Source organism: Acomys minous (assembly GCF_964271855.1).
Source record: "Acomys minous genome assembly, chromosome: 2".
Taxonomy (NCBI): domain Eukaryota; kingdom Metazoa; phylum Chordata; class Mammalia; order Rodentia; family Muridae; genus Acomys; species Acomys minous.
In genome coordinates this window covers 2,032,409-2,058,142 of record NC_140484.1, presented here as the reverse complement: position 1 = coordinate 2,058,142, position 25,734 = coordinate 2,032,409, and the positions used below count along the sequence as shown (strand labels likewise).

Here is a 25,734-nt window from a genome sequence, read left to right as displayed (position 1 = left end):
AGGTGTTGAGTTGATAACTGCTGGATCAAGGATACAGGATGCTCAGGTACTGTCCTGGGTCCCGTCCCCACCATCCAGTGCTGAATGCACAGGGTGATCCTAACACTCGTGAGGCAGAGGCAGAAAGATCAGAAGGTCATGCTCAATTACAAGAAGATCAAGGCCCGACTGAAATACATTAGACCTCATCTCAAAAATAAAATGAAATTAAAGTCAATAAAATAAAGGCTTCAGGAACTCGCATGCACAATAAAAGAGCGCTGAGTGGTATTTCCACCAGTCTAGTTGAATTAGCAAAATTGTGTCTTTCTTCGTCTATGACTTGAAAATCCTTCACTCTTATATACAGGACCACATCACATTGTAGGGCTTGGGGGTTCACTTAACAGCCTTTTGTCATCTGCAAAACATGTGCACTCTGAAAGCCCTAGAACTTGCTCTCAGAATAGACTGTAGAACAGACTGGTCTCGCTCCTGCGGCTGTCCTCACAGGCATGTGCCACCACACCCAGCTGTAAAACATGTATGCCTCATGTATGTCTGCTTCTCTTATACTGGAAAAACACTACCTACAAAGTAAGCCTTCGGGTTGAAAAGTTGAAGACAGGTACCAGGTCTGAGTTTGTTTGTGACCATCCTTCTAGAATGTTCTCTGCAGCACAGAACCGCTCATTGCTTGCTGAGCCGGCCTGTGTCTTTCTTTGTCCTAAGACTGTGAGATCCCATGAGTTCTTAGAAACACTTCTGCAAAGTACATGTGTCCTGGCATGTTATCTGAGAACACGGGGCCCCTAAAAGGTAGAGTAACTCATTCCAACCTCTGACTGATAAGGCCCAGGCAAAACCCATCTCTATAACACTCCAGTTTTCCATGACTTTTTTTTTTTAAACTTCTTACAGTTGAGGCTTGTTCTTGCCACGTTAGCAAGCCCTTTCCACACTCCACTCCCACTGCAGGGCAACACACAGGAGCTTTGAAGCACACGGCCTGAACATAACACAAACCCCTTTCTTTAGTACCAGATTGTTAAGAAAAAATAAAAATAAAAAAAGATTTCTGTTGTTGCTATTAGCGGCGGGGGTTTTGCTGTTGGTGATTCTGTTTCGTTTTGTTTTGTTTTTAAACAGGGTCTCAAATGCATCACATAGCCAGAGATGAATGTTAACTTCCCCTGCAGCTGCCTCTACCTCCTAAACACTGAGATTATATATCTGCACACTATTCAATTCTCAGGACCAAGCCAAGCACTCTCCCAACCAAGCTATGTTCCCAGCTCCCAGAAAGGCTTTCGAGGAGCATGAAAACCAAGAAGTAGGCAGCATTGCAGGAAAACAACATTACCCAGGATCTGCCCGTGGAGCCTCAAACACATGAAGGGGCTTTCCTGTGGGCACATGGCTTCCCTCAGGGGTGGTGTTCTTTGTGTGGAGAAACTCACAGACAGGCTGAGGGAGGGCTGGCAGAGGGCCAAGAATGGCACAGCAGGGAGCCACGGGCAGAGGTGCGGTTACCCAAGGAAAGGAAGGCCAAGCCAGGCCGAGCAAGACCTGGGCCCAGCAGAGGCCTTGCCAGAGCCAGAGCCAAGCGATTCCTCAGAGCCATGGTGCCCATGGGGGCCTGGAGGTCTCCAAAGCTAAGATGGCCGTACAGCATACAGCATCCAAAACTAAGATGGCCGCACAGCCTACAGCAACAGCACTCGCTGCATCTAAGTACAGAGTGAGCTCTTTCGCACGTCGTCTCTCACTTTATCCTAAACAGCACAAAACAGTTTGCTAATGTAGATGCTCGCTCGGGGCAGCTCACGCCCCGCACAGCTCCGGGTGAAGAGTCAGCAGCGCTTCTATTCCGAACCTCCAATCCTGTCCTCTGCTCAACGCCACGGACTAGTTATCTCAAACACAGCTTTTAAAGAAATGAAATCTTCTTTTGTTTGTGTTTTGTTTCGAGATAGGGTCTTGAATTGGGTGGCTTTAGACTCACAGACTCACAGATGACCTTGGACTTGCAGTCCTGCTGCCTCCCTGAGTGCTGGGAATACAGGCGTACACAACAACAGTGTCTCATTTTATGTGGCACTAGGGAACCAAACCTACAACTTTTTGCAAACTAAGCAAGCGCTCTTATCAACTGAGATACATCCTAGCCTTAGGAAATAAAATTCCATTATTGCCCAATCTCTCTTTTTAAGACTGAACAAAAAGCCATCCTGGGGCCAGCAGGCGCTTGCTACCAGTCTTGATGACCTCATTCTGACCCCTAGAACCCACATGGTAGGGAGAGCTGACTCCCACAGTTTGTCCTCTGACCTCCACACGTGTGCACACCCTCACAACTAATGTACAAAAAGTATTCTTTAAAGAATTCACATTCTGACTTCCTGCCACCCAGGCTTAATAAAAGTAAAATTTAAACACATCTAACAATAGCAGCTATTGTGTTAACATTTCAATGAGGCCTTTCAGGCCCTAGTCTGAGTCACTCTTAGAATGATCAGCCACTGCTGAAGGGGCACGGTAGATAAAAGCAACGTGGGGAAGTTGTTTCCATTCTTGAGAAACATAGGAGGCAAATCCCTACCTACAACCAGTATCGGAACACGCTGTGGTAAACTGAACCCTAAGAAACCTGAACCACCCACCTCGCATGGCACACCACCCCACTATCAATAATTCAAGCATGGTAACTAGCAACAATACCCACTGGCTTGCTCCTCCCAGGGGCACTCATGGATGCCTTCAGCCCCACACTAGAGAAGGCAACTGCCGTCCATCCATGCACAAGCCAGGGGTGTGTCAACCACGTCTCTCATCCTCCACATACAGAAACAGCAACATGATCACCCTGAGACGCTCTTTGCTGCAGTCAGACAATGAAATAACTGCCTGCTGGATTTTAACTATTATACTTTACAGTTGTTTCCTTTTTTCAGAAGGGTGAAATGTTTTACCATGTGGGAGTGTCTCTACACAGGGATCTAGAAAGGCCCAGCCAAAGGCCTCTGCACAGGGATCTAGAAAGGCCCAGCCTAGGGCCTCTACACAGGGATCTAGAAAGGCCCAGCCTAGGGCCTGTACACAGGGGTCTAGAAAGGCCCAGCCAAAGGCCTCTGCACAGGGATCTAGAAAGGCCCAGCCTAGGGCCTCTACACAGGGATCTAGAAAGGCCCAGCCAAAGGCCTCTGCACAGGGATCTAGAAAGGCCCAGCCAAAGGCCTCTGCACAGGGATCTAGAAAGGCCCAGCCAAAGGCCTCTGCACAGGAATCTAGAAAGGCCCAGCCAAAGGTCTCTGCACAGGGATCTAGAAAGGCCCAGCCTAGGGCCTCTGCACATGGGGTCTAGAAAGGCCCAGCCTAGGGCCTCTGCATAGGGGTCTAGAAAGGTCCAGCCTAGGGCCTCTGCACATGGGGTCTAGAAAGGCCCAGCCTAGGGCCTCTGCATAGGGATCTAGAAAGGTCCAGCCTAGGGCCTCTGCACAGGGGTCTAGAAAGGCCCAGTCTAGGGTCTCTGCACAGGGATCTAGAAAGGCCCAGCTTGCAATGAGTAGAGTATTTTCTTGCATGTCTGGCTCTTTGCCCAGGACATATTCCCATATGACACTTTAGAATTTGATTATCTATGTTCCAATTTAGAGAATAAATATGTCACGTAAAAATAACTTAGGGAAAAAATTACTATTGCTTTTCTGAGGACATAACTTAGTGAGAGTGATTTCAAACACTCCAACTCCAGAAAATGGCAACTGCTCTTTGCTCTTTCCTTGACCATCTTACTGAAGTCTACATGATCTATAAGTTGCTTACATTATTAATATACATAGCTTGATGAGGGGGATAAATATTCCCTCATGAAACCATGGCCACCACAGAGGCCACAGACATACTCACTGCCTACTAAAGTCTCTTTCACAGCTTGACCCATATGGACTGTCTTCTTTAAAGTGCTAGGACTCAACCTGGGGCCTCCTCACATATGCTTGGGAGGGGCTATGCTGCCCAAGTGCACTACATCCTGTATTTAGAACATTTAGAAATGTGCTAAGAGCACATTTATAAATATGCAATGAAGTTTTAGTGGCTATATGCCCAAATCTCTGGCATATTCCTTTTCTTGAACTAATCCAAGCAACTAATCAGAGTTTATAAAGGCATAAGTACCTGCCAGGGGTCATTGATAGTACTTTAAAAAACAGGAACAATGAAAGAGCAAAGTTATAGCGCCGTATTACTATGTAGATGACATTACATGTATTGTCATGTATTAATGTATTAATACATGTATTAATGTAAGACATGCTATGCAGAAATGTGCAGCATCCAATACTATCGAATCACAGCAGATTCATATAAGGCACCATAGCGCAATGAAAGTGAACTATAGATATGTATATCAATAACTATATGACAAATGATGCCCGAGGTGCCACAAATAGTTCATATAGTTACACTATACATATATTTCATGATCCATATGGTATAAACAAAAAATATTAGTCCATAAGATGATAGGCTATATGTACAACCGTGGCAAGGGTTGGCCCTTAGAAGGCAGGAAAGGAATAGAGGACCAATAACTACAATACTATGGTTTATATACTATTATCTACTATGTGTGTGTGGATTATATACTATAGAATAAAAAGACACTAGGAATAATCTACGTTTCAAATGCAACGAGACACACACTGTTTACTGAGAGGAGGCTATAAAATAGAATCTGACTGATACACTTTTTTATAGAAACACACACATTTCATAAATGAAAGGCCATACAGAATAGAATGTAAAATATTAATTTTGGCTTTTCTTAGGGAGTTTAGGTAAAAAATGGATTTTGTTTTCCTTTGACTATTTTTCTATAGCAAATTTTTCTTATTAGAAGCTTAAATGTCTGTAAGACAATCATAGAATGTTAATGTTTATTCTATTTATGTCAAGGCCACAGTGAGGCCAGGGCAATTTTTCTTTTCAAATGGGACTATTTCTGGTCTCTTGGCAATATGTACAACAGAGAAACCCTATCTTGAAAAAAAAGCCAGCAACAACAAAAAATATAACCTATACACCTGCAGTCAGTGGGTCAATGCACACACTCCCCAAAGCCAAGTGATTATTATTATTCCACCAAAATGCTTACATACTTTTCTGAAACTCTTCCAGTTTTTTAACAGCTTCATCTCGTTCTTGCCTAATTTTGTCACACTGAAATAAAAGAGAAAAAAAAGTTAAATTCATATGATTAAAATTTAATTTTGACAAAGTGTGAAGCAAGAGTAAACTTACACACAGCAGTGGCACTTTTTTTCTTTCGTTTTTTTTCTCCCCTCCAGACATGATATCACTCAAGGGACTGGAGAGAGAGCTCTCAGCAGCTAAGAGTGCACGTACCACTTTTTACAGAAGATGACAGTTCAGTTTCCAGTGTCCATGCCATCAGCTCACAAGTGCCTATGTCCAGCTCCAGGGGAATCTGGTGGCCTCTTCTCCACTCCAAGGGTGCTGTACTAGGGTGCACATACACTCCCTCACACAGACACAGGTGTCAGCACTGCTTTACCCAGCGCGAGAAGTATCACCCGCCCAGCTCAGTCTAGGGCTTCCTAGGAACCCTCGCACCGCTCGTTACGTCCTTGGTAAACACTGACTATCCTTGAGCTAAATCTATTCCTTCTTTAAGAGACTACATATGGCCTGCTACACTAAAGAACCCCTGAGCTGTCAAGGCCCATCTCAGGGATAGGAAGCTGGCTCAGTGCTGCGTAAGAGTGCATCCACGTCTAAGCCGGGCTGGGCCCCGCATGCTTTTGTTCTAGCTTTGGGAGGACCGAGAGGAACAGACTGCAGGAGAGCTAGTGGAGAATGACAAAGCGTGACACTTGGTAACTGTCCCCTGGCTCATATGTGACATGTGGATACCTGCACACTGTCATGCATGAAGCACACGTGTGCGCGCGCACACACACACACACACACACACACACCTTTGTCCACAGGGCACATCCACTAAGGGAATACAGGAATGCAATACATGTAGTGTTGCACAGGGCTAAGTCAGTAAAAAGCGACAATGAAACTCCAGCTTAGCCCACTCTCGCCATACACGAGTCAGGCTGGACCAGGCGTTATTTCCCTCAGAGGAATGTTGTTTCACTGAGGTTTCCTGGGGAACCCTTCCTCTGTAACACAAGCAACGCGTCTCGTAGACTTCCTAGCTCCAAAATAACAGGCAAACTACACTTACTGTTGCTGTTATTTTATGTGTTGAAAATTCTCCTCATTGCTCTGGATTCTCAAATCAGCTTCTCGCACCTGGATGAGCAATAGCAGACCATGCAACCTGCGCCCATGACACTGCTGGCCAGCTGCTTCGAGATGGCCCTCTTATTTTCTGTAACTGGCTCTTGTTTACTTTGGACCTCCCCCAAACTTCTGCCAGGCTGTCCACCCGACGCCAACGATGCACCACGGAGCTGAAGGCTCAGACAGAATGCACAACTTCTGACAAGATCAGGAGACTTGAGTCCTGACCGCCTGGTGCATGTTAGCTGGTGCTTCCCCATTCTAACTACATCCCTGCGGGTCTGAGGAATCCTCTGCAGACGCATCTTCATCAAGAGATAGTGCTATAGGATGATACTATGACATTAGTAACTTGAGTGTCTCCCTGTGCCTCTCAAAGGAATTAAAGGTGTATCCAGTTGCCACTTTGTACCCAGTTTTCACTGAAACTTTGCATAATGAGGGTGTAAACAGGGCTGGGGCTCAGCACTCTCACCGGACTACAACATGCACTCACTCAGTGGCTTCCCACACCAACCAGCAACACCACTCCCATTTCCTGGTCAGGAGGAGGGCCTGGCCTTGGTCAGCAGGCCGGGAAAGACTTGATGTCGGTGCTGCCTGCCATTACAAGGTGAACACTCTGCTTGATAACAGATCCTAGTCCAAGGTGCAGGAAACGGCCTCTGTAGAGTCCAGCACACATTAACCTCCAGCTACAGAAACAGCACCAAGCTGTCTCCCAACCCCAGCTGTGCTCTCCCAGGGGCCTCCATGTTGCTCTGCTTTCTATTTTCTGCAACCACATTATGACAGAACTGGCAGCCACTGAATTTACCATCTGCTATGCTGAAAGGCTGAAAGGCTGGGGAGGGGGTTACACAGGCTGCAAATGCAGCTCGCTGATTCCACACCAGAGCCTGTCAAATATGCGCCCACTCACCAAGCAACAGTGCAAACATCCGCTCACGCCATCACCTCAGGTGAAGGCAGAGACTTTTACTCAGCCTTGACTCAACAACACAGAGCCATTGCAGGGAGCACAGGCCCTGCAGCACTCCTGCATCTTTATGGCATAGAGACGCGTGCACCCTTCCTACCCTCTCCTCTGCCCGGCTCAGGCAGCTGGACCGTCTGTAAAGACCGTCTCTTTTGTGTTGAGAATTGCTCATGAAAACTTTGTAATAGCAACAGATGTTCTTTGGACCGCATGGCTTAATCAGGAAGCGCTACCATTCTCTCTAGCTCAAGGCTGGAGTCGAACCCCCGCAGCCTGAGTGAGGGCCGCTCTAAGCATGCTGAGTAAACATTACAGCTGCACTGTCTGTCTATTTAGCAAGTGGTAGAGTGACTGGTGGGGGGCGGGATTGGTCTTGCTGGGTTTGAAAGCCTTTGTGTGAGCAGCCCAGGCTATTTTCCAGATGTCATCGTTACACTCACCTGGCTTAGGACCTGAGAAGACTGCAAGGCTGGGCTGCAGTGGAGTGTCTTTCCAGCACGAACTGGCATCTTCCTGCTCCCCGTCTACCTATCAGCTGATGCTGTTAGCATAGATTTCTTTTTATCTGGGTTCATTAGAAGCACTAGGCTGATGTAGGCAAGGTTTACAATCTGCCGTTGCGTGTGTGATTTATGCAACAAAACCTCGACATCCCACCTTGTGTCCCTCTTCCCCCCGTATTTTACCGTCCTGGCACATACAGGCAAGAGAGAACTGTCAACTAATGGAAAGGACAGTTTGGAACCCAAGAGATATTCTCACATACTCTCTCCACACACCTATAGGATCAAAGGCCACAGGTGAGGAGGCAAGCACCTTACGGCTGACTGAAGTGGGGTTCTGCCGCCTCTATTCCCTTCCTCTGTGCACCAGTCTGCCTCCAGAGCTGTGGCCCTCAACCTCCCTAATGCCTCGACTCTACCTCCGTTCATGACGTTGTGGTGACTGGCCCCCCAACCATTGCATTATTTTTGTCCATACTTCGTAACTGTAATGTTGCTACCGTTGTTGCAAATCAAAATGTAAATATCTGCATTTTCCCATGGTCCTAGGTGGCCCCTGCAAAAGGGCTGTTCGACTCCCCCGCAGGGTTTGTGACTCGCAAGGTTGAAAACCGCTGCTCTAGTGCCAGGCACTGCGTTCAGTACTGACGGGGAACATCCTAGACTCTGCAGTGTCACAAAACTTTGGATCCAGCAACAAGAATCAACAGTGAGAAGGGCAGGGAATAGGGACCGAAGGAAAATGCTACCAACAGAAAGATTGCGGGGTTGGAGGGGCAGGGCCCAGGCTTATGCTGCCTGAAGAAGGGTTCGCCCCATGCCTTTTTTCTTGAGGTCCATTCCTTTTATAGCCCGGTTACTTGTTTTAAAATGAAAACACTCATAGCACTGAACTGAACGTCGCTGCCTGCTGTAGAGCCTTTGGTGGTACACTGTGCGGCCCGCCACGCCAGTCCCTCCAGCGAGCTGAGTGTGGCTCCTACTGGCCTGTGTTTGCCGGGTCTGAGCAGGCTTCCTTCTTCCAGTCAATCATCCCCACCACATGGAATTCCTTCTGCTCCTTTCTCTTGCAGAGTTCTTCTTTCTTCCAATTCAAAGTTCTTTCCCTCCAATTTCCACAGGCACTAAGGGGGGGGCGGAGCAGCCCCCACCCAAGCTGTCGTGCAGCGGTCTCCAAACTCTAGGTATTGTGTGTGAGATGGGAGCACATGTCGTCAGGACCGAGGCCCTCCTTCTTTGTTTCTGGATAGATTGCTGCTAATGAGAGACTCATTTTCACTTTCAAACTGCTAAGTAATTACTTTTTCTCTGGCACAACCACTTGCCTCTCCATCTCAAAGAAGCCGCATGGATGCGGATGTATTATGCATGAACAGTTAGCATAATGGATGCAGATCTTGCTCTTTAGAGTGGCTTCTTTATTGATTTTTTTAAAAAAAATAATATACTTGGGACCTTCACCTCTGAATATTACACGAGAGGATGAAATTGTGACAATAGACAACCGAGCCAAGATGCAAACACTGTCATATATCTTGCTTCTTGAAACAAGTCTTGAGAAGTGTCTGTCTCGGTCTCTCTCTTTTTATTCGCTGTTCCTGGCAGGCTGACAGAACTGCCTGATGCACTGTGACAGTAGCTCACCCAAGCGACTTCTAATCAGCCACTTAAACATTTATGCATTTCAAAACTTTATCTCTGGACATAATATTAAACATAAATACTACTTAATGGAAGACATTCTTCTATGATACAGATTTCCTTCTTCTACACACACACACTCACACACATACACATACAGCCATGCACATGCACACACATGTGCACACATACACACACTCACAGGCACGCAATGCACACACATGTGCACACATACACACACGCATACACACACAGGCACATACATGCACACACACACATGGGCACACACATATACACACACAGGCACACACACATGTGCACACATACACACAGGCACACATACATGCATCCACATACACAGACACACAGACACACAGGAGCATATACATGCACACACACGTGCACTCACACACATGTGCACGCACACATACATGCATGCATGGGAGTGCACACACACACACACCACAACTCCCTGACAAATGTGAGTACCATTCCATTCAAAGATCAGTGAGGCTTTCCCCCATCATAGGAAAGGAGAAGAAAACCAGTTATGACAAGGATTTCAGGCAGGTCACCAGAGAAGTCCCTTCAGCTGTGGAAAGGTGACTAGCATTTGAATACAGTGATGGAGCCACAGCGAAGAAACACGCTTTGCTCCTCTGATTTTAAAGTGCACAGGCACGTGTTTTTGCATGCTCCCAAGTACAGACTTAGAAGAGCTGGTTAACATGAATGTGACAGTTCTCTGCCCTTGTCACACACTGACCATGGGGACATTTGGAAAATGGGCAAAAAGTGTGGAAAGAAGAGGCCAGTGCACAGTCCCGGCTTACCCTCATCCACGAGACCAGAAGACACACGTAAAAATCTCAGGGTTTTCACGTTTCACTAGAACCCATAGCACATGTCTGTTTCCTGTGTAACACTGAGATGATAACAAATTCTTTCGGTCAATGTGACAAGCACATAAGGAATATACAGATGATTTATTACAAAAATAATAATAAGTCTACTTGTAAGAGAGCTAGGGGAGGCTTAGGGATCAGTTACATGTAAGTCTGTCATTAAAAGAGACAAAGTTTGCACGTAGGAAAAAGCAAGGGTCGAGCCATTTGTCTCTCCTCATCCCGCCTACGCTGGAGAGAGGGTTGCAGAGCAACAGCACGGATATTTGTCAACTGACCTGTGCCCCTCATCGGTGGATTTACTAAAAGGTAAGACTTCTATAACTTTTCCTTTATGCTTTGGTGGCCGGAAGGCATTCAGCCAAAGGCTTTTCTTCAATCACTTTCCTTACAAATTCAAACAGATTCCAATTCCATCTTCAAAGGCTTCTATAAAAAAAACACAAAATGGCGAGCATCCACTGCTGGGGTGGAGGACAGGACTGCAAAGAAAAAGACCTGTTAAGACAGGAGCCCAAGGTTGGCGAGCCGGCTTGGAAGCTTAGGGAGACTGCCTCCTGCCCTGATGGCCTAAGCTAGATCCCTGGCCCCAAATGGTAGAAAGAGAGCGCTGGCTGATTCCAGCAGGTTATTGCCTGACCTACACATATGTGCCGTGGCATGCACACTCACACCAGTACATGTACACATACACATAGATAAAGGTAAGGAACTACAAAACCCATTGGTCCACCCCTAAACCTTTCATTTCTATTCTTGCAGTACTGTCTCAGAGTTTATAGATGCAGACAGACAGACAGACATAATTTTTCTAATAAGAGACTAATTTGATACTTAAATCTCAGTTTCTCAATACAAACTAATTGGTAGTGTAATATGACCCAGATGGGTATTTGGTCCAATAATTTGCTATGGAAAATTCCTACATTAACATTTAAAATTTTAAAAAAGATGCTCTGTCCATAGAATGCTTGCTGCCCAAATGTGAGGGCTTGAGTTTTATCCCTGGAACCCACATAAAAAGCCTGGGCATGGTGGCACATATGTGTGATCCCAGAGCTGAGGAGGCAGATGCTAGTGGATGCCCAGGGCTTGCTGGTGAGCTGGCCTAGCGTACTTGGTGAGGTTCTAAGCCAGTGAGAGAACATTTCTCAAACAAAACGTGGGCTGCATCAGAGAAATGAATAATACAGAGCTGAGGCTGTCTTCTGACCTCTGCACACACGCATGTACAAATGCCTACTCACATGCATGCACACACATATGCACAGATGCATGTACACACACACACACACACACACACACACACACACACACACACACACACACACACACATATACTTATTAAAACAAAACTAGGCCCGTCATGGAAAGAGTCTCTCAAGTTTGCCAGTTTGTAAAAGAGCGTGGAGGTCCTAAGACCCAGGCGTAAACCCAGACTCCAGGTTCTCTGGAACTCACTGTACCTCAAGTCCTATCTTCACTTGTGTAAAATGAGGCTAAAACAGTCTGTCTGAACCATTCTGTCATAGAGGTCAGAGGGCACAGATGCCCCATAGTGCTCGCTAGGCAAACAGAGCCTTTGAGTAGCTGCCTCCCATGCAGAGCCTGCATCCACCGAGGGGTTTGCAGCAGCCAGGGTCCATTTTAGAGGAACCACATCTGCCATTTCTTCTCATCAACAAGGTTCCAAGCCTGGCAAGGACAGCAATACCTTGCCTTTCCTCCCACTTCCTTTATTTTGCCAAATTTCCCTACGTTGAGTCAATGATAACCAAAAGGAATTCTTCCGATGACTGCCCACAGTGACTTAACACTGGGCTGCTACCCCACAGAGGAAAGGCGGCCGCCTGTGTTTGTCCACATAGACCAGATAAAGCTCACACAGCCAGGCACACGCAAGTGCCTTCCCAGAGAAAACCGTGTCCTCCATTTACCGCCTCCGGAACTAAAGCTGCTTTCACTCGTCCTACGACGACGTCTAAAAAGGCTTTTATCACATGCTTCTCCCCTTTGTAACACCCCCTCCCTTTGGGGAAAAATCCGCAGTAATAAGCAGGCCAGTCTTTTAACAGACGGTAAACAGAGCAGGGTGGACTTAAAGCCACTCTCTCTCTTTGTCTCACCCGGCACACGGCATACCATACTGCTTTCATTTTCCTCCTCGTTTCTGAGGAGGAAAGAATTAGGGCAGAAACAGGTCAATAATGCCCGAAGACGCTGCGAACGCATCAGGCCACCCTCCACTCGGAGAAGCAAGTTCACCGGGCCAGGTCACTCCTGTCCCCCCCTTTAGCTAACCTACAATGTTAATCCCATGTGCCGTGCAGACAGTTCACTGAAACTCTTACTGCTGCAGAAAGAGGCTCTGGGTTAAACAGCCACAGTCGTGACACACCGGGGAGAGCAGGTGTTTACAGACCCACTGTTTGGGGGGCATTTCAGGGTCTATGGAGAACTGCAGCCTAAGAAAAAGAAGACGGGGCGGGCAAACAAAGCCTGCGATTCCTCCTTTCTTGTGCGGAGGGGATCCCATCTCTCCCTTTCTCCGTCTCAGGAAGTCACACCAGCCTGCTATCCCTCTGCCTAGTTACCTAAACATAATTTTCATTTGTTATGCTTGTGTTGCATGATGTATGTATGTGTACATGCATGCATGTGCCACACAGGAGATCAGGAGATAGTTTGGGGGGAGTCAGTCTTGCCATCTACCGTGGGTTCTGGGGATCAAATCTGGGGCCTGTGGTTTGGTTTTTTGGGGGTTTTTTTTTTGTTTTTTTCCCAGTATGTGTCAACCTGTTGAGCCATCTTGCCCTCTCTAACTGCTTGGCTCTTCCTCTTCCTGTTAGCTGAAAAGCAAACCTGGACCTGAAGACTGGCTGGGTGTCTGAGCAAAGGGGAACAAACGACCTACCCTAAGCACCCCAGGAAATGATGGCCGAGACCCGGGGTCTAAGCACATCCACATCCTCTTGACACCCCTGGGACGTCTGTGTACAGAGGAATCTGTGATAACAACTGAAAATCTTTTCAAACAGTTCTCTGTGCTGCCTCGCCTTAGGAGGATGTAACAGACCCCTTTCCACATGGAATTTTTTTAAATTACCCCCATCTACCATTCCCTGGGTAGTTGAAGAGGGAAAAGGAAACGAGATTTCAGAAATGACCAAGATGAATTTACAAAGGCACAAAGAAGGGGCCAGGGGATGGCTTAGGGTCTGAAGGCACTTGCTGCTCATACAGAGGACCACCGGAGTTCAGTTTCCAGCACCCACAATGGGTGGGGGACAGTCCATAGGAACTCCTCTGCTGGCCTTCTCCCGTAGCTGCGCTCATATGCACATATACCTACATATATATATATATATATATATATATATATATATATATATATATATGATAAATAAATATTGTTAAAAGCAAGGGAGCTTTAAAAACTAAATTTAAAATAATGATCTAAATGATCTAAAAACCAAATATAATATCTGAGCTAAAGCACTCACTGCTACTATTACTGCCAGCCAAACTATATACCTAGGCAACTGGTAAATTAGTGATTGAAAAAGTCTGATTCTTAAGAGCTCAATAAATTAACTCCAAATATGCTATAGGTTTTATAACTATGAGGTTGACTAACTGCTGTTATAACTCTTGTTTTGAAATTTGAAAGATGAGGTGTTACAAATAAAACAATCATAATCTTATCCTTTTCAAGGATAAGGCCGCTTTATCTACCTACTGCCAGGAACATTTAAAAATGTTTTGTATATATTATTTGATAAAAATCACTTTATTTAGTGATTTTAGGTTTAAAAAAAGACATTTTAAATTTATTTTTTAATTATATATTTTTTATTTTATTAATTTATTCATATTAGTCTCAATTGTTAGCCCATCCCTTGTATCCTCCCAGTCTTCCCTCCCTCCTGCTTTCCCCTTACTCCCCTCCCCTATGACTGTGACTGACAGGGACCTCTTCCCCCTGTATATGCTCATAGGGTATCAAGTCTCTTCTTGGTAACCTGCTGTCCTTCCTCTGAGTGCCACCAGGCCTCCCCATCTGGAGCACCAGAGTTCGTGTGAAAGTCAGTGCCCACTCTCCACTCAACTATGGAGAATGTCCTATCCATTGGCTAGATCTGGGTTGAAGTTCGAAGTTTACTGCATGTATTGTCCTTGGCTGGTGTCATAGTTTGAGTGGGACATTTTAAATTTATATATACCTTTCATTTATATTTAAAAACAAGTCCACAGTCCTGTTCTTTTCTTTTTCATTTTCTTTTTTTATTTTATTTTATTAATTTGTTCATATTATACCTCAATTGTTATGCCATCCCTTGTATCTTCCCATTCTTTTTCATTTTCTATTCGGTCTTTTTATTTCCTAAGTTGACAGGAGGAGAAAAATGTACGTGTCCACTCAAGCATGTGTGTGTATGCAGTTGCACACACGCATTCACAAATCTCTCAGTCTGTAGCCCAGGCTAGCCTCAGACTCATGGCAATCCTCCTCCCAAGCGCCAGGATTACAGTCATGAAGCTCTCATAATGCAGCAAACAGTCACAAATCTTAAGTAAACATTTCCAGAGACTTAAAAAGGACAGTTTGTGAAAGAAAACAGAATTCATTTGCTTAATAGCTAAAAACAAAACTTACAGATCCTGTGAAAATATTCGTCACACTCCTCCTGTACTCACACTGGGTGTTTTTCTACTTTGGTTTATTATTCAGCTTTGGTTTATTATTGAACTTTTGAAGCAAAATTTCAAACAGTGCATGGGGCAGCTTGCTAGCTACCAATACCTAGCTACCAGTACCTAGCTACCAATACCTAGCTACCAGTACCTAGCTACCAATACCTAGCTACCAGTACCTAGCTACCAGTACCTAGCTACCAATACCCAGCTACCAGTACCTAGCTACCAGTACCTAGCTCTGTCCAAGACCAAACAAGTCTTTGAGTCTTGGGATGCCCAAGTCTGACTGCTGAGAGAAAACTATAATTCTTGAGGACTTGTGTGGCTTGGCCTGGTGCCTCGCTACACATTTAGCTGGGTACTCAATCCCCCAGGCCTGTGCCTTCTGTGGCACGCCTCCTATTCTTTACCACCTGGAGCCTGCAGTTGATACTAGCTTGAACCACATATGCAAGAGAAAGGAAAAGGGGCGGGGGGGGGGGGGGGGGAATCTCTCATTCACATCTGACTGAGATTGGTGGCTGAACAACGCACTGTTACACTTGTAAGGAAAGGGAGGGTGTAGTACGAACCTTCTCCTTTGTTTTCTGGTTCTCCGCTCGAAGGTCTTCATATTCGCCTATTGCTAAAAGAGAGAGAGAGAGAGAGAAAGCGGCATTACAACTCTCAAAGTTCCCTGTAGGAAAGCCTGTGAACTCAGCTGACCCCCAGTTACTGTTCCCTAAGTTTGGCAGAGCAGAGAAGCTATCAAAGAGCTTTTGCTTTCAAGTCTCAGGTGTGAGCCCACAACACCAGGTCATCAGGGAGACCCACGGGCCAGAAGGGACCCCTGAAAAGTACTCTGGGATGCTCAGCTTTCCTGCAAAGCTCCCAGGGCCCTGCAAACACGATTCACGGTGCTCACACCAGAGGCTGGCTTAGAATACGCTATGGTTGCATGTTCAGCTCGGTGCCACTTGTTGACTTGATTCAGAGCTGAGGGCGCGTGTGTGGGTAGCTGGCTGAGGATGTCTGTTTCCAGGCAGGATGGGCAACGGCCGTGACATGCCAGACCCCACAGCCTTCATTTCACTAATGGGGGGGTGCTAATGGAATAACCTGCACCCCCACATTCATATTTTAGTAAAAGCAGCATTTTTAGGCCTCCCCAGAGTTGAGACTACCTAGTTTGAGACAATGACCTCAGGCAGAGCCTCTGAGGCCAGGGAAGCATTGGATGCATGCTCACCTTTGTAAAAACAAAATTTTAATTGGGATTTATCTTTTAAAAGTGGTTCAGTTTTCTTTTTTAAAAAAGGTTTCCTGTTTCTATTAATAATCTGAAGACGGAAATAAAACCTGAGTCCAATAACCTCGACGGCATCCCGGATGGGTACCAGGCACGGTGACCAATGCCTGTGATTCCAGCGTTAGGAAGATGGAGGCAGCAGTGTCCATCTCGGCCTACAACAGCTCTGTCTCAAACTCCTCTCTCGCCTAAAGAAGTGCATCACAGACAAGCTGGCCACCAGCTCTAGAAATGTATGTTTACCATAAGGGCAGAATTCCCTGCCATAAACGAGCAACTAACACTTTGTCCCCTCCGGCCGTGACCCACAAAGCTTGGAGCACCTGCTGTGATGGGAGTGTATTAAGGAACAAACAGACGCCATGTCATACCCACACAAGTCCCCAGGAATTAGACCAGTCACAAAGCAGCTCTGTACGCACATGCAAGACAAAGCCCGTAGCAAACTGTGACATCTTCAACGGGAAAGATTTGACGAAACACAAAACGAAGCCCTCTGAACCTGGCCTCACCACACGCATCCAATAGCTGAGCATGAAACAAAACTGCCCTAGGATCTAGACAACCACTGAAAAGTGTCCTTCAACAGAAACAAACAAACACGGGGGACGAGATTCCTAAATACGCACTGACGCCATTGGGCAGTGGACTATGGTCACGGCCCCAAACTTCATTATTCTACCAAAACATAAAGATAAAAATATGTTATTGAGAGGCTTTGAACTCAAACTGCTTAGCACATAAATGTTTCTGCAGGGTTAGGTAGACATGGCTCTGCCTGACGCACAAGTTGGAATCCTAGGACACACATAACAGTGTGCATGACTACGGCATGCATCTACCAGCCCAGCGTTCCCGGGCAGAGCTGGGGGGCAGAGGTAGGAGACTCCCTGGATACTTGAGGGACAGATGGCCTGGTACATGCAGAGGTAAACAGCAAAAAGAACGCCCATCTCAAACAAGGCAGAGCAAGGAGGTCCCCATATGTGCCCATATCTACACACACACACACACACACACACACACACACACATCATACACACACACACATACATACACACCATACACACACACACATCATACACACCCACACCATACACACACATACACACACCATACACACACACACATCATACACACACACACACATCATACACACACGCACACACACACACACATCATACACACACACACCATACACACACACACATACACACATCATACACACACACACCATACACACACACACACACCACACACATCATACACACACACACACACACACCATACATACACACACACACACCATACACACACACACACCACACACACACATCATACACACACACACCATACACACACACACACACACACCATACACACATACACCACACACATCATACACACACATACACACATACACACTATACACACACACCATACACACACACACACCATACACACACACACACCACACACACACATCATACACACACACACCATACACATCATACACACACACACCCCATACACACACACACATCATACACACACACACACCATACACACACACACACCACACACACACATCATACACACACACACACCATACACACACACACACACCATACACATCATACACACACACACACCCCATACACACACACACATCATACACACACACACACACACCATACACACACACACACACCATACACACACACACACACCACACACACCATACACACACACATCATACACACACACACACACACACATCATACACACACGCACACACACACACCATACACACACACATCATACACACACACACATACACACACCATACACACACACACACCATACACACACACACACACCATACACACATACACACACCACACACCATACACACACACACACACCATACACACACGCACACACACACACACCATACACACACACATCATACACACACACACATACACACACCATACACACACACACACCATACACACACACACACCATACACACATACACACACCACACACACCATACACACACACACACACATCATACACACACACACATCATACACACACACACACACCATACACACACACACACATCATACACACATACACATCATACATACACATACACATCATACACACACACACATCATACACACATCATACACACACACACATCATACACACACACACATCATACACACACATCATACACACAATTTTTTTAACTTAAAAAGTTTTAAAATCAAAATCAGGGCCAATGAGATGTCCCATAGGCTAATAGTCCTTGCCTGATGACCCAGGTTCAATCCCTAGTAACCGTGTGATGAAAGGAGAACAGCTCCAAGTTGTCCTCTGACTCCCGCAGTGCACCATGGTATGTGTGCACAGACATCACATCAAAACTGATTTAACACTGTAGTAGTGACCTACTTTACAGAGGTCTATAGAAGCAGTAATGGCTTATAAAGCTGTAGTTGGGTATTGACATTAAGAAATATTTTTTTCCCATTTACAACATCAAATAATGTCTTGGAAAGCTTTTCTGAAATACTCACACCATGCTTCCATTATAGTGCCAGTAGACTCAGACAAAACACAGTAAACTCCTAATTGCTCACTCTTTATTAAAAGCATTAATTAAGAACTCTTCACCTATCATGTTTTAATAGAAACCATAGAGAAGATGCTTTCTTATAACTACATGAAACTGTAAAGAAGACAAAGAGCAGGCGCTTAAGTCGGGAAGACGCAGAGAGAGCTGAAGGACGCTGGTCACCGTCGGGTTAACAGGGACGAGGCACAGACGGAAACGGAAATGCTTACTTCTTTGAAGTTAGAAAAACAGAGCAGCATCCGTGTGCACACAAGCACACACATATGAATATGTGTCGTCCCCATAGAGGCTTGCCCCTATCAGCATCAACAACAAAGTGGTTTCTATTACTCAGGTACTTCAAGGATTTTTGTTGTTTTGTTTTTGTTTTTGTTTTTAACTACGTGTGTCTGTGCAAATAAGTGCAGTTTCCGGCAGAGGCCAGAAGTGGGCACTGGCCACCAAGAGCTGGGGTTGGGGGTGGTTGTGAGCCACCTGCTGGGTGATGGAAACCAAACCCAGGCCGTCTGTCACAGCAGCCCTCGACGTTAGCCTCTGAGCCATCTTCCCAACCCCGTCGGCTGCTTCTTTAGCGCGTGGTAAGAATCTTCACAGAAAGCACTCTTTTATTGCTTCAGAACTGGCTAGCAGCTTGAAATAAGTGTGCGCAGCTAATTTGGCAGGGCAATCCTTAGAAGCAGCTCCCAGCTTGGAAAGACCGCGTACCTCAGTTTACCAGCTTCACGTACGTCATGATGTCAGACAGAACAGGTAATCGAACGAGCACACATTGGCTGGGAGTCCATCTCCGTGTGCCTCGGCTTCCTTGGAGAACGGATTTGGCAATCTTATCCTGGGGAGTAAATGAGTTACCACAGGCTGGTGTTGTCCAGTGTCAGCCATGGTAACTGCTACGGAAGCTGCAAAGCTTGACAGACCCTGAGCGCATGACAAAAGAATGTCCTGGGTTTTGAGCTGACTTTAACCCGCCCCACCCCGACATGGCTGGCTGGGGAGGGAAGCTAATGTGGTGAAAAGCCATTTGTCATAACAAATCCTGGCAGTGGTGTGGAAGCATGCCTGAGAACCAGACTTTTCAATCCTAGAAGCACACTGAGCCAGCTGGGGAGCTTGGCAATCACAGGGCCCTGAACCCCTCTCCATGGTAGGCGCCTCTTCCACCCCATGCTGATTTACCAAGTCTGGGGTGGAGTTTGTCACCTTCGCTGTTTTGTTTTTAAAGATGTGAGTTCCCTAATGTGCAGCCAGGGCGAGGAGCAACCGCTTAACAGTATGAAACAGAAGAAAAGGGAGGGCACTGGAGAAAACAAGGAGAATATCGGGCAAAGCACGTGCTTCAAGACTCACGCTGGTTTTCCATTTTCTAAGCCCCTAATGCTGAAGGGAGCCATTTCTTCCAAAGCCACAGCCTGCAACACAGCCAGCCCAGGAAGGAAGGAGGTGGTCATAGCTGTCTCAGAAACATGACAAGTGGGCTGGAGAAATGGCTCAGTGGTTAAGAGCACTTGCCCCTCTTCCAGAGGTCCTGAGTTCAATTCCCAGCAACCACATAGTGGCTCACAACCATCTGTAATACAATCTGGTGCCCTCTTGTGGTGTGCACGAAGACAGTGTACTCATAAATAAAATAAAATTAAAAGAAAAAGAAACATGACAAGTAAACTTCCTAAGTATAAGCTGTCCACACCACCCCTGCAGAAGGCCTGGTTTAGCCCACCAGACCCAGCAAACCTCAAGTGACCAGGCAGGCTACTCGCCCTTCCCGTCTCTAGCTTCGTCCCCAGGTCAGCACTTCTAACAGTGCTGTCCGTAACTGCACGAACCAAAATGGCAGCCCGTAGCCACAAGTAGCTGCTTAAATTGTAATCAGTTACAATAAAAAACAGTGTACAATGTGTGCATTAGTCATACTTCAGAGGTAGCTAGTGGGTACCACACTGGACACAGACCCTCACCAGCACAGCATCGGCATTCACAGGCCGGTACTGTTCTCACATCTCTGTTTGGATGTGCTGTGAGCAACTCCATCTGCTAAATTGTAAACATATAGTTGCCCTTCACAGAAACTTCCTGTTCGCTGTATTCCGTATTCCAAACTACGAGTTAAAAGACCACCTGAAACACCTTCAAAGACCCACCAAATGCCTCTTGTCTTTAAGAACTCTCTCACCTCTCTGTTCTTCCTCTGAGCCAGTATCGGGGTCCTAACTCAGACCTTCCACGGTGACACCCGCTGAGCTGCGTCTAGTGTCCTGTTCCCAGTTGATTCTTGCTTTTTTTTTCCTCTTGAAAGTTTCATTTTCTTACTTAAAACTCTGCGAAGACTTCAGCATCACTTCCTTCTCCCCTACTTTTCCTCCTCAGCCCTCCCCTGCACCTACGCGCTGCCTAAGAGATCGCCCCTGACCTCGCCTTTTGCAACACAGTTTTCTAGGAAGCTCTCCTGGATGTCTGAGGCAGGATCAGCACGTGTATCTTACTGTCTGCCAGAGCACCTTACTCCCCAGAAGCTGAGCACCCTCAATACCAGAGTCCAGGGTATGAACAGGCCCCCAAACTGAACATTTTTGTGGGCACAGTTCCAGATTTGGAGCACTTATGATTTCACATTACAGATCCGGGATGCTTAAATTGTAAAGTCGACACAGATATTCCAAAGTCCCAAGAGAGGCAAGATGGGCGATCCTAAGCTCATACCTCTGCTTGAACCCCCATGCATACCAATGACCTGCACACGTGCCTGCCTGCCTTTCTCCCCACTCAGTTGATTGTGCTCTGCCTTAAGCCATCAGAATACTAAGCATAGAACTGGTAGGCAGAACTATGTATGATGCCCTGAGCCATTAACAGCTGCTGAGATTGCTGAGGTACTGTGTGTAACCTGAGGGCACACTAGATAGGCCTTTAGGGCAATCTGTGTTTATCAGCTCATGTATACACACCCAGGACAGCGCTGACTTGAAGTAGAGAGGCAGGCAGATCTCTATGAGTTAGAGGCCAGCCTGGTCTCCAAAGTGAGTACAGGACAGCCAGGGCTACACAAAGAAACCCTGTCTTGGAAAAACAAAAAAACAAAAACACAACAAACAAACTGAGGTCGAGGAGGATGGGTGGATCTGCATTCCCAGGAGCCCAGCATCAACAGCCGGGCGCTTCCTCCTCATTTCCTCCTCGGCACACAGGGTCTCTCTCACACAGGGTCTCTCTCACACAGGGTCTCTCCTGCACCCTTATGAGAGGATTAAAAATAATGCCTTATCGGGAAGCAGAGGCAGGTGGATCGCTGTGAGTGTGAGGCCAGCCTGGTCTACAAAGTGAGTCCAGGAGACAGCCAAGGCTACACAGAGAAACCCTGTCTTGAAAAACAAAAAACAAAACAAAACAAAAACTAATAATGATGATGCTGATGATGATGATGCCTTAAATAACAATCAAATGTACCCAGAAAGAAAAGCACAACGTTTCCTGACATGTCCCAGTGCAGACTCACACCCACAGGCTGGGTCTGCCTGTCAGACTCAGGGAGCCTTGAAACCTGACAAATGGGAGCCGAGGACTAGTCACAAAGGGGCTGTGCAATTAGGACAAGCTCCTCTTCTGCTCATGCCACAGAGGATCCTGTACTTACAGCCAGAGTAGAGAGGGAAGCCACTTATACCTCACTTGTTAATTAAATCATTATAGAAGCCGGGGGCAGAGGACTACTGGGAAAACTGATCAGAAAACAAAGGTGACAGATTTCCTATCAGGAAAGAAACTATAGCAAGCCTGAGCTTCATCAATGCTAGGCGAAACACACTTTAGTGCTGATAAAGAAGTGCTCTCAACAAGCCACATACATGGCTTCAAGTTAAAAAACAGAAGGGAAGGAAGCTGGATATCTTTATGGTATATACGTATATCTATTATGTGTATATGTGGCACATGTATATAAATATATACATATATGTGTGTGCCAGGTCTCTAGTTCTAGCATGTAGGCTTATACATGACACAATCTTCATAACAACAAGAAGCAAATAAACGGCACCCCATCAGTCTTCCAGAGCCATCAGAGAATTGAGGACGCAGGACGAGCCTCACCCCTGCGAGCGGAGACATGGGGCTGTACAGAAGAACCAACCTATGGCAGTGACTGCCTGGAGGAAACACCTGCTGGAGGCCGGGGACCCAGACAGGGAGATCTAGGCTGTATTTGCCCAAGGGCTTGGTTCGTACAGGTTTGAGTTTTAAATGCCCCGGGGGTGGGGAGATAGAAGGGCAGGTTAGTAGGGAAAGGATTTTGTTTGTTTGTTTGTTTGTTTGTTTGCTTCAAGTTCTAGAACACTAAGAGGTCTCTGCTACTACAGTGGATGACGGAGTATAGCCACTCTACAAACGATGCCCAGAGAGCTCTGTTCTTCATTTTTGTTTTGTTTTGTTTGCACGTGTTTTTTGAGGCAGGGTCTCTTACAACATAGTCCTGGCTGGCCTGGAACTTACTATATAGACTAGGCTGTCCTCAAACACACAGATATCCACCTGTCTCTCCCTCTCCATCCTGGTTTTAAAGGCGTGGTCATCATGCCCAGTAGATTAGGCTGGCCTCGGAACTAACAGCGATCAGCCTGCCTCTGCCTCCAGAGCCATTCTATTCTTAAGGCCTGATCTCAGGAGAAACTGCTTTACTAGAGCCAAGCACTTGCAGGAGGGAAGCAGCCGAGTCAAGCCCACCCCCAGCTCATGCTCCTACACGCCACGCCCTCCTGCTTCCCTGAGGAACTCCTGAGATCACAGCTCCCAATGCCAGGACAAAGATGTAATCACAGAACGTACAGACCCCCATGTCTGTCACCACCGCAAATGTTTACAGCAGATTTATTCACAATTGAAAAATTTAGGAGTACCCAAGATGTTCTTCAGTAAGTGGATGAATTAACAAACTGTGGTACATCCACCCAATAAAGAGACGTGAGCCGTCAAGCCACAAAAAGACCTGCTGCTCAGCGTAAGAAGTCAGTGTGGATGACCACACATGGCACGGCTCCAGCTCCAGAGCTCTGGAAAGAGCAATAAAGGCATCTGTGGCTAGAGTGCGCAGGGAGTGGGAGCCAGTGTAACTATGCTCTGTGGCACCTGCAATGGTGGGTACACCCCATATACTGTTTAGATCCCACAGAAGCCCAGTACAGAGCGAACCCTGGGCCAGCAAGAGGAACCGGCTGGTAAAGACATCTACCACAGGCCCTGATCCCCAGAGCCCATCCCAGCACTTGGGAGGCAGAGGCAGGTGGATCGCTGTGAGCTCGAGGCCAGCTTGGTCTACAAAGTGAGTCTAGGACAGCCAAGGCTACACAGAGAAACCCTGTCTCAAAAAACAACAACAAATAATAATAAAAATAAAAAAAGAAGGTGAAAATAAAGAGCCCAATCCACCAAGTTGTCTTCTGACCTCCACATGTACCCCATGGCACACATGCACCCGCACTTTGTACACACATGCACATGCTCACACATAAACACACCACAAAAATACGTTTTAGAAAAAAGCTAACCCGGTTATAAACTAGAGACATTGGTTAGTGGTAATGCATTAGCATCGGCTTAAATAATGAAGGCTAAATAAAGCAAAACAAGACTCACACTTTTTAGATATCTCAAATCTATCTTGAATTTTTCTTGCATCCCTAATATATAAACAATTATTTTTAAATTTAAAAAGGACTTTTCCTACAGCTACATGAACACAGAGGTTTGCATAAGAACGTAAGCAACATCATCACTTCAGTGCATTTCAGTTTCATCCACTTTCGGTATAGAGCTAGGGAGACAGCTCAGTGGGTAAGAGCGCCTGCAGCTCGAGGAACTGAGTTCAACTCCCCAGAACCTATGTAAGATAAAAAGCCAAGTGTGCTCACACTTGTGCCTCTAACATCAACACTGTGAGGGCGTGAACAGACACAGGGGGAGCTCTGCGGCCTGCTGGCCACCACCCTACCTCCAGTCTCCAGCAAATGAGGCAGAGCGACAGAGCAGGACACCTTTTTTATCCTCTACATATGTGTGATCTGCATGTGCGTGTGCACACACACACATCTGCACACTTGCTTCTACACACACCTGCAAAATATTTTTACACACCTGTATCTACACACACACCTACACATGCATACCTACATACCTGTAGCTACAAATATGCACACATACACTGTAAACTTGCATCTACACACACACCTATACATGTATATCTACACACCTGCAGTTACAAATCACAGGATACCTGCACAATACACCTGCAGCTACAGGCACACACACACACACACACACACACACACACACACACACACACACACACACACCTACACATGCATACCTACATACCTGTAGCTACAAATATGCACACATACACTGTAAACTTGCATCTACAACTCACCTATACATGCATACCTACACACCTGCAGCTACAAATCACAGGATACCTGCACAATACACCTGCAGCTACAGGCACACACACACACACACCTGCGCACCTACATGAACACACACACACACACACACACACACACATACAAATTAGATGCATAAAGAGCTATAAGGACAGTCAGTCATCAGGGAATTCGCTCTAGGAGCAGCACCATGAACACTCAGATCCTAACATGTTTCTTGTAGTCGGCTACTGTCGCTCAGGCTTGTAGTTCCAGAATGGGAGAGGGAAAGTCAGCAGGACCACTGCAAATCTGAGGTCAGCCTGTCTTCACACTGAGTATTGGGCCAGCCTGGTCTATAGAGTA

The 25,734-nt window shown here is 46.3% G+C and overlaps 1 protein-coding gene across 2 annotated transcripts in view; it reads right to left on the bottom strand.

Annotated features, from left to right (window-relative positions):
- The window catches only part of SHTN1 (shootin 1), a 108,032-nt gene that overhangs the window by 74,951 nt on the left and 7,347 nt on the right, over nucleotides 1–25,734 (bottom strand). For both annotated transcript variants that reach the window (XM_084772843.1, XM_084772842.1), the window contains exons 2-3: nucleotides 15,599–15,651; nucleotides 5,142–5,202 (exon numbers count right to left, since the gene is read on the bottom strand). In XM_084772843.1, the coding sequence (XP_084628969.1) occupies nucleotides 5,142–5,202; nucleotides 15,599–15,651 (114 nt within the window). The remainder of the gene's footprint in view (nucleotides 1–5,141; nucleotides 5,203–15,598; nucleotides 15,652–25,734) is intronic.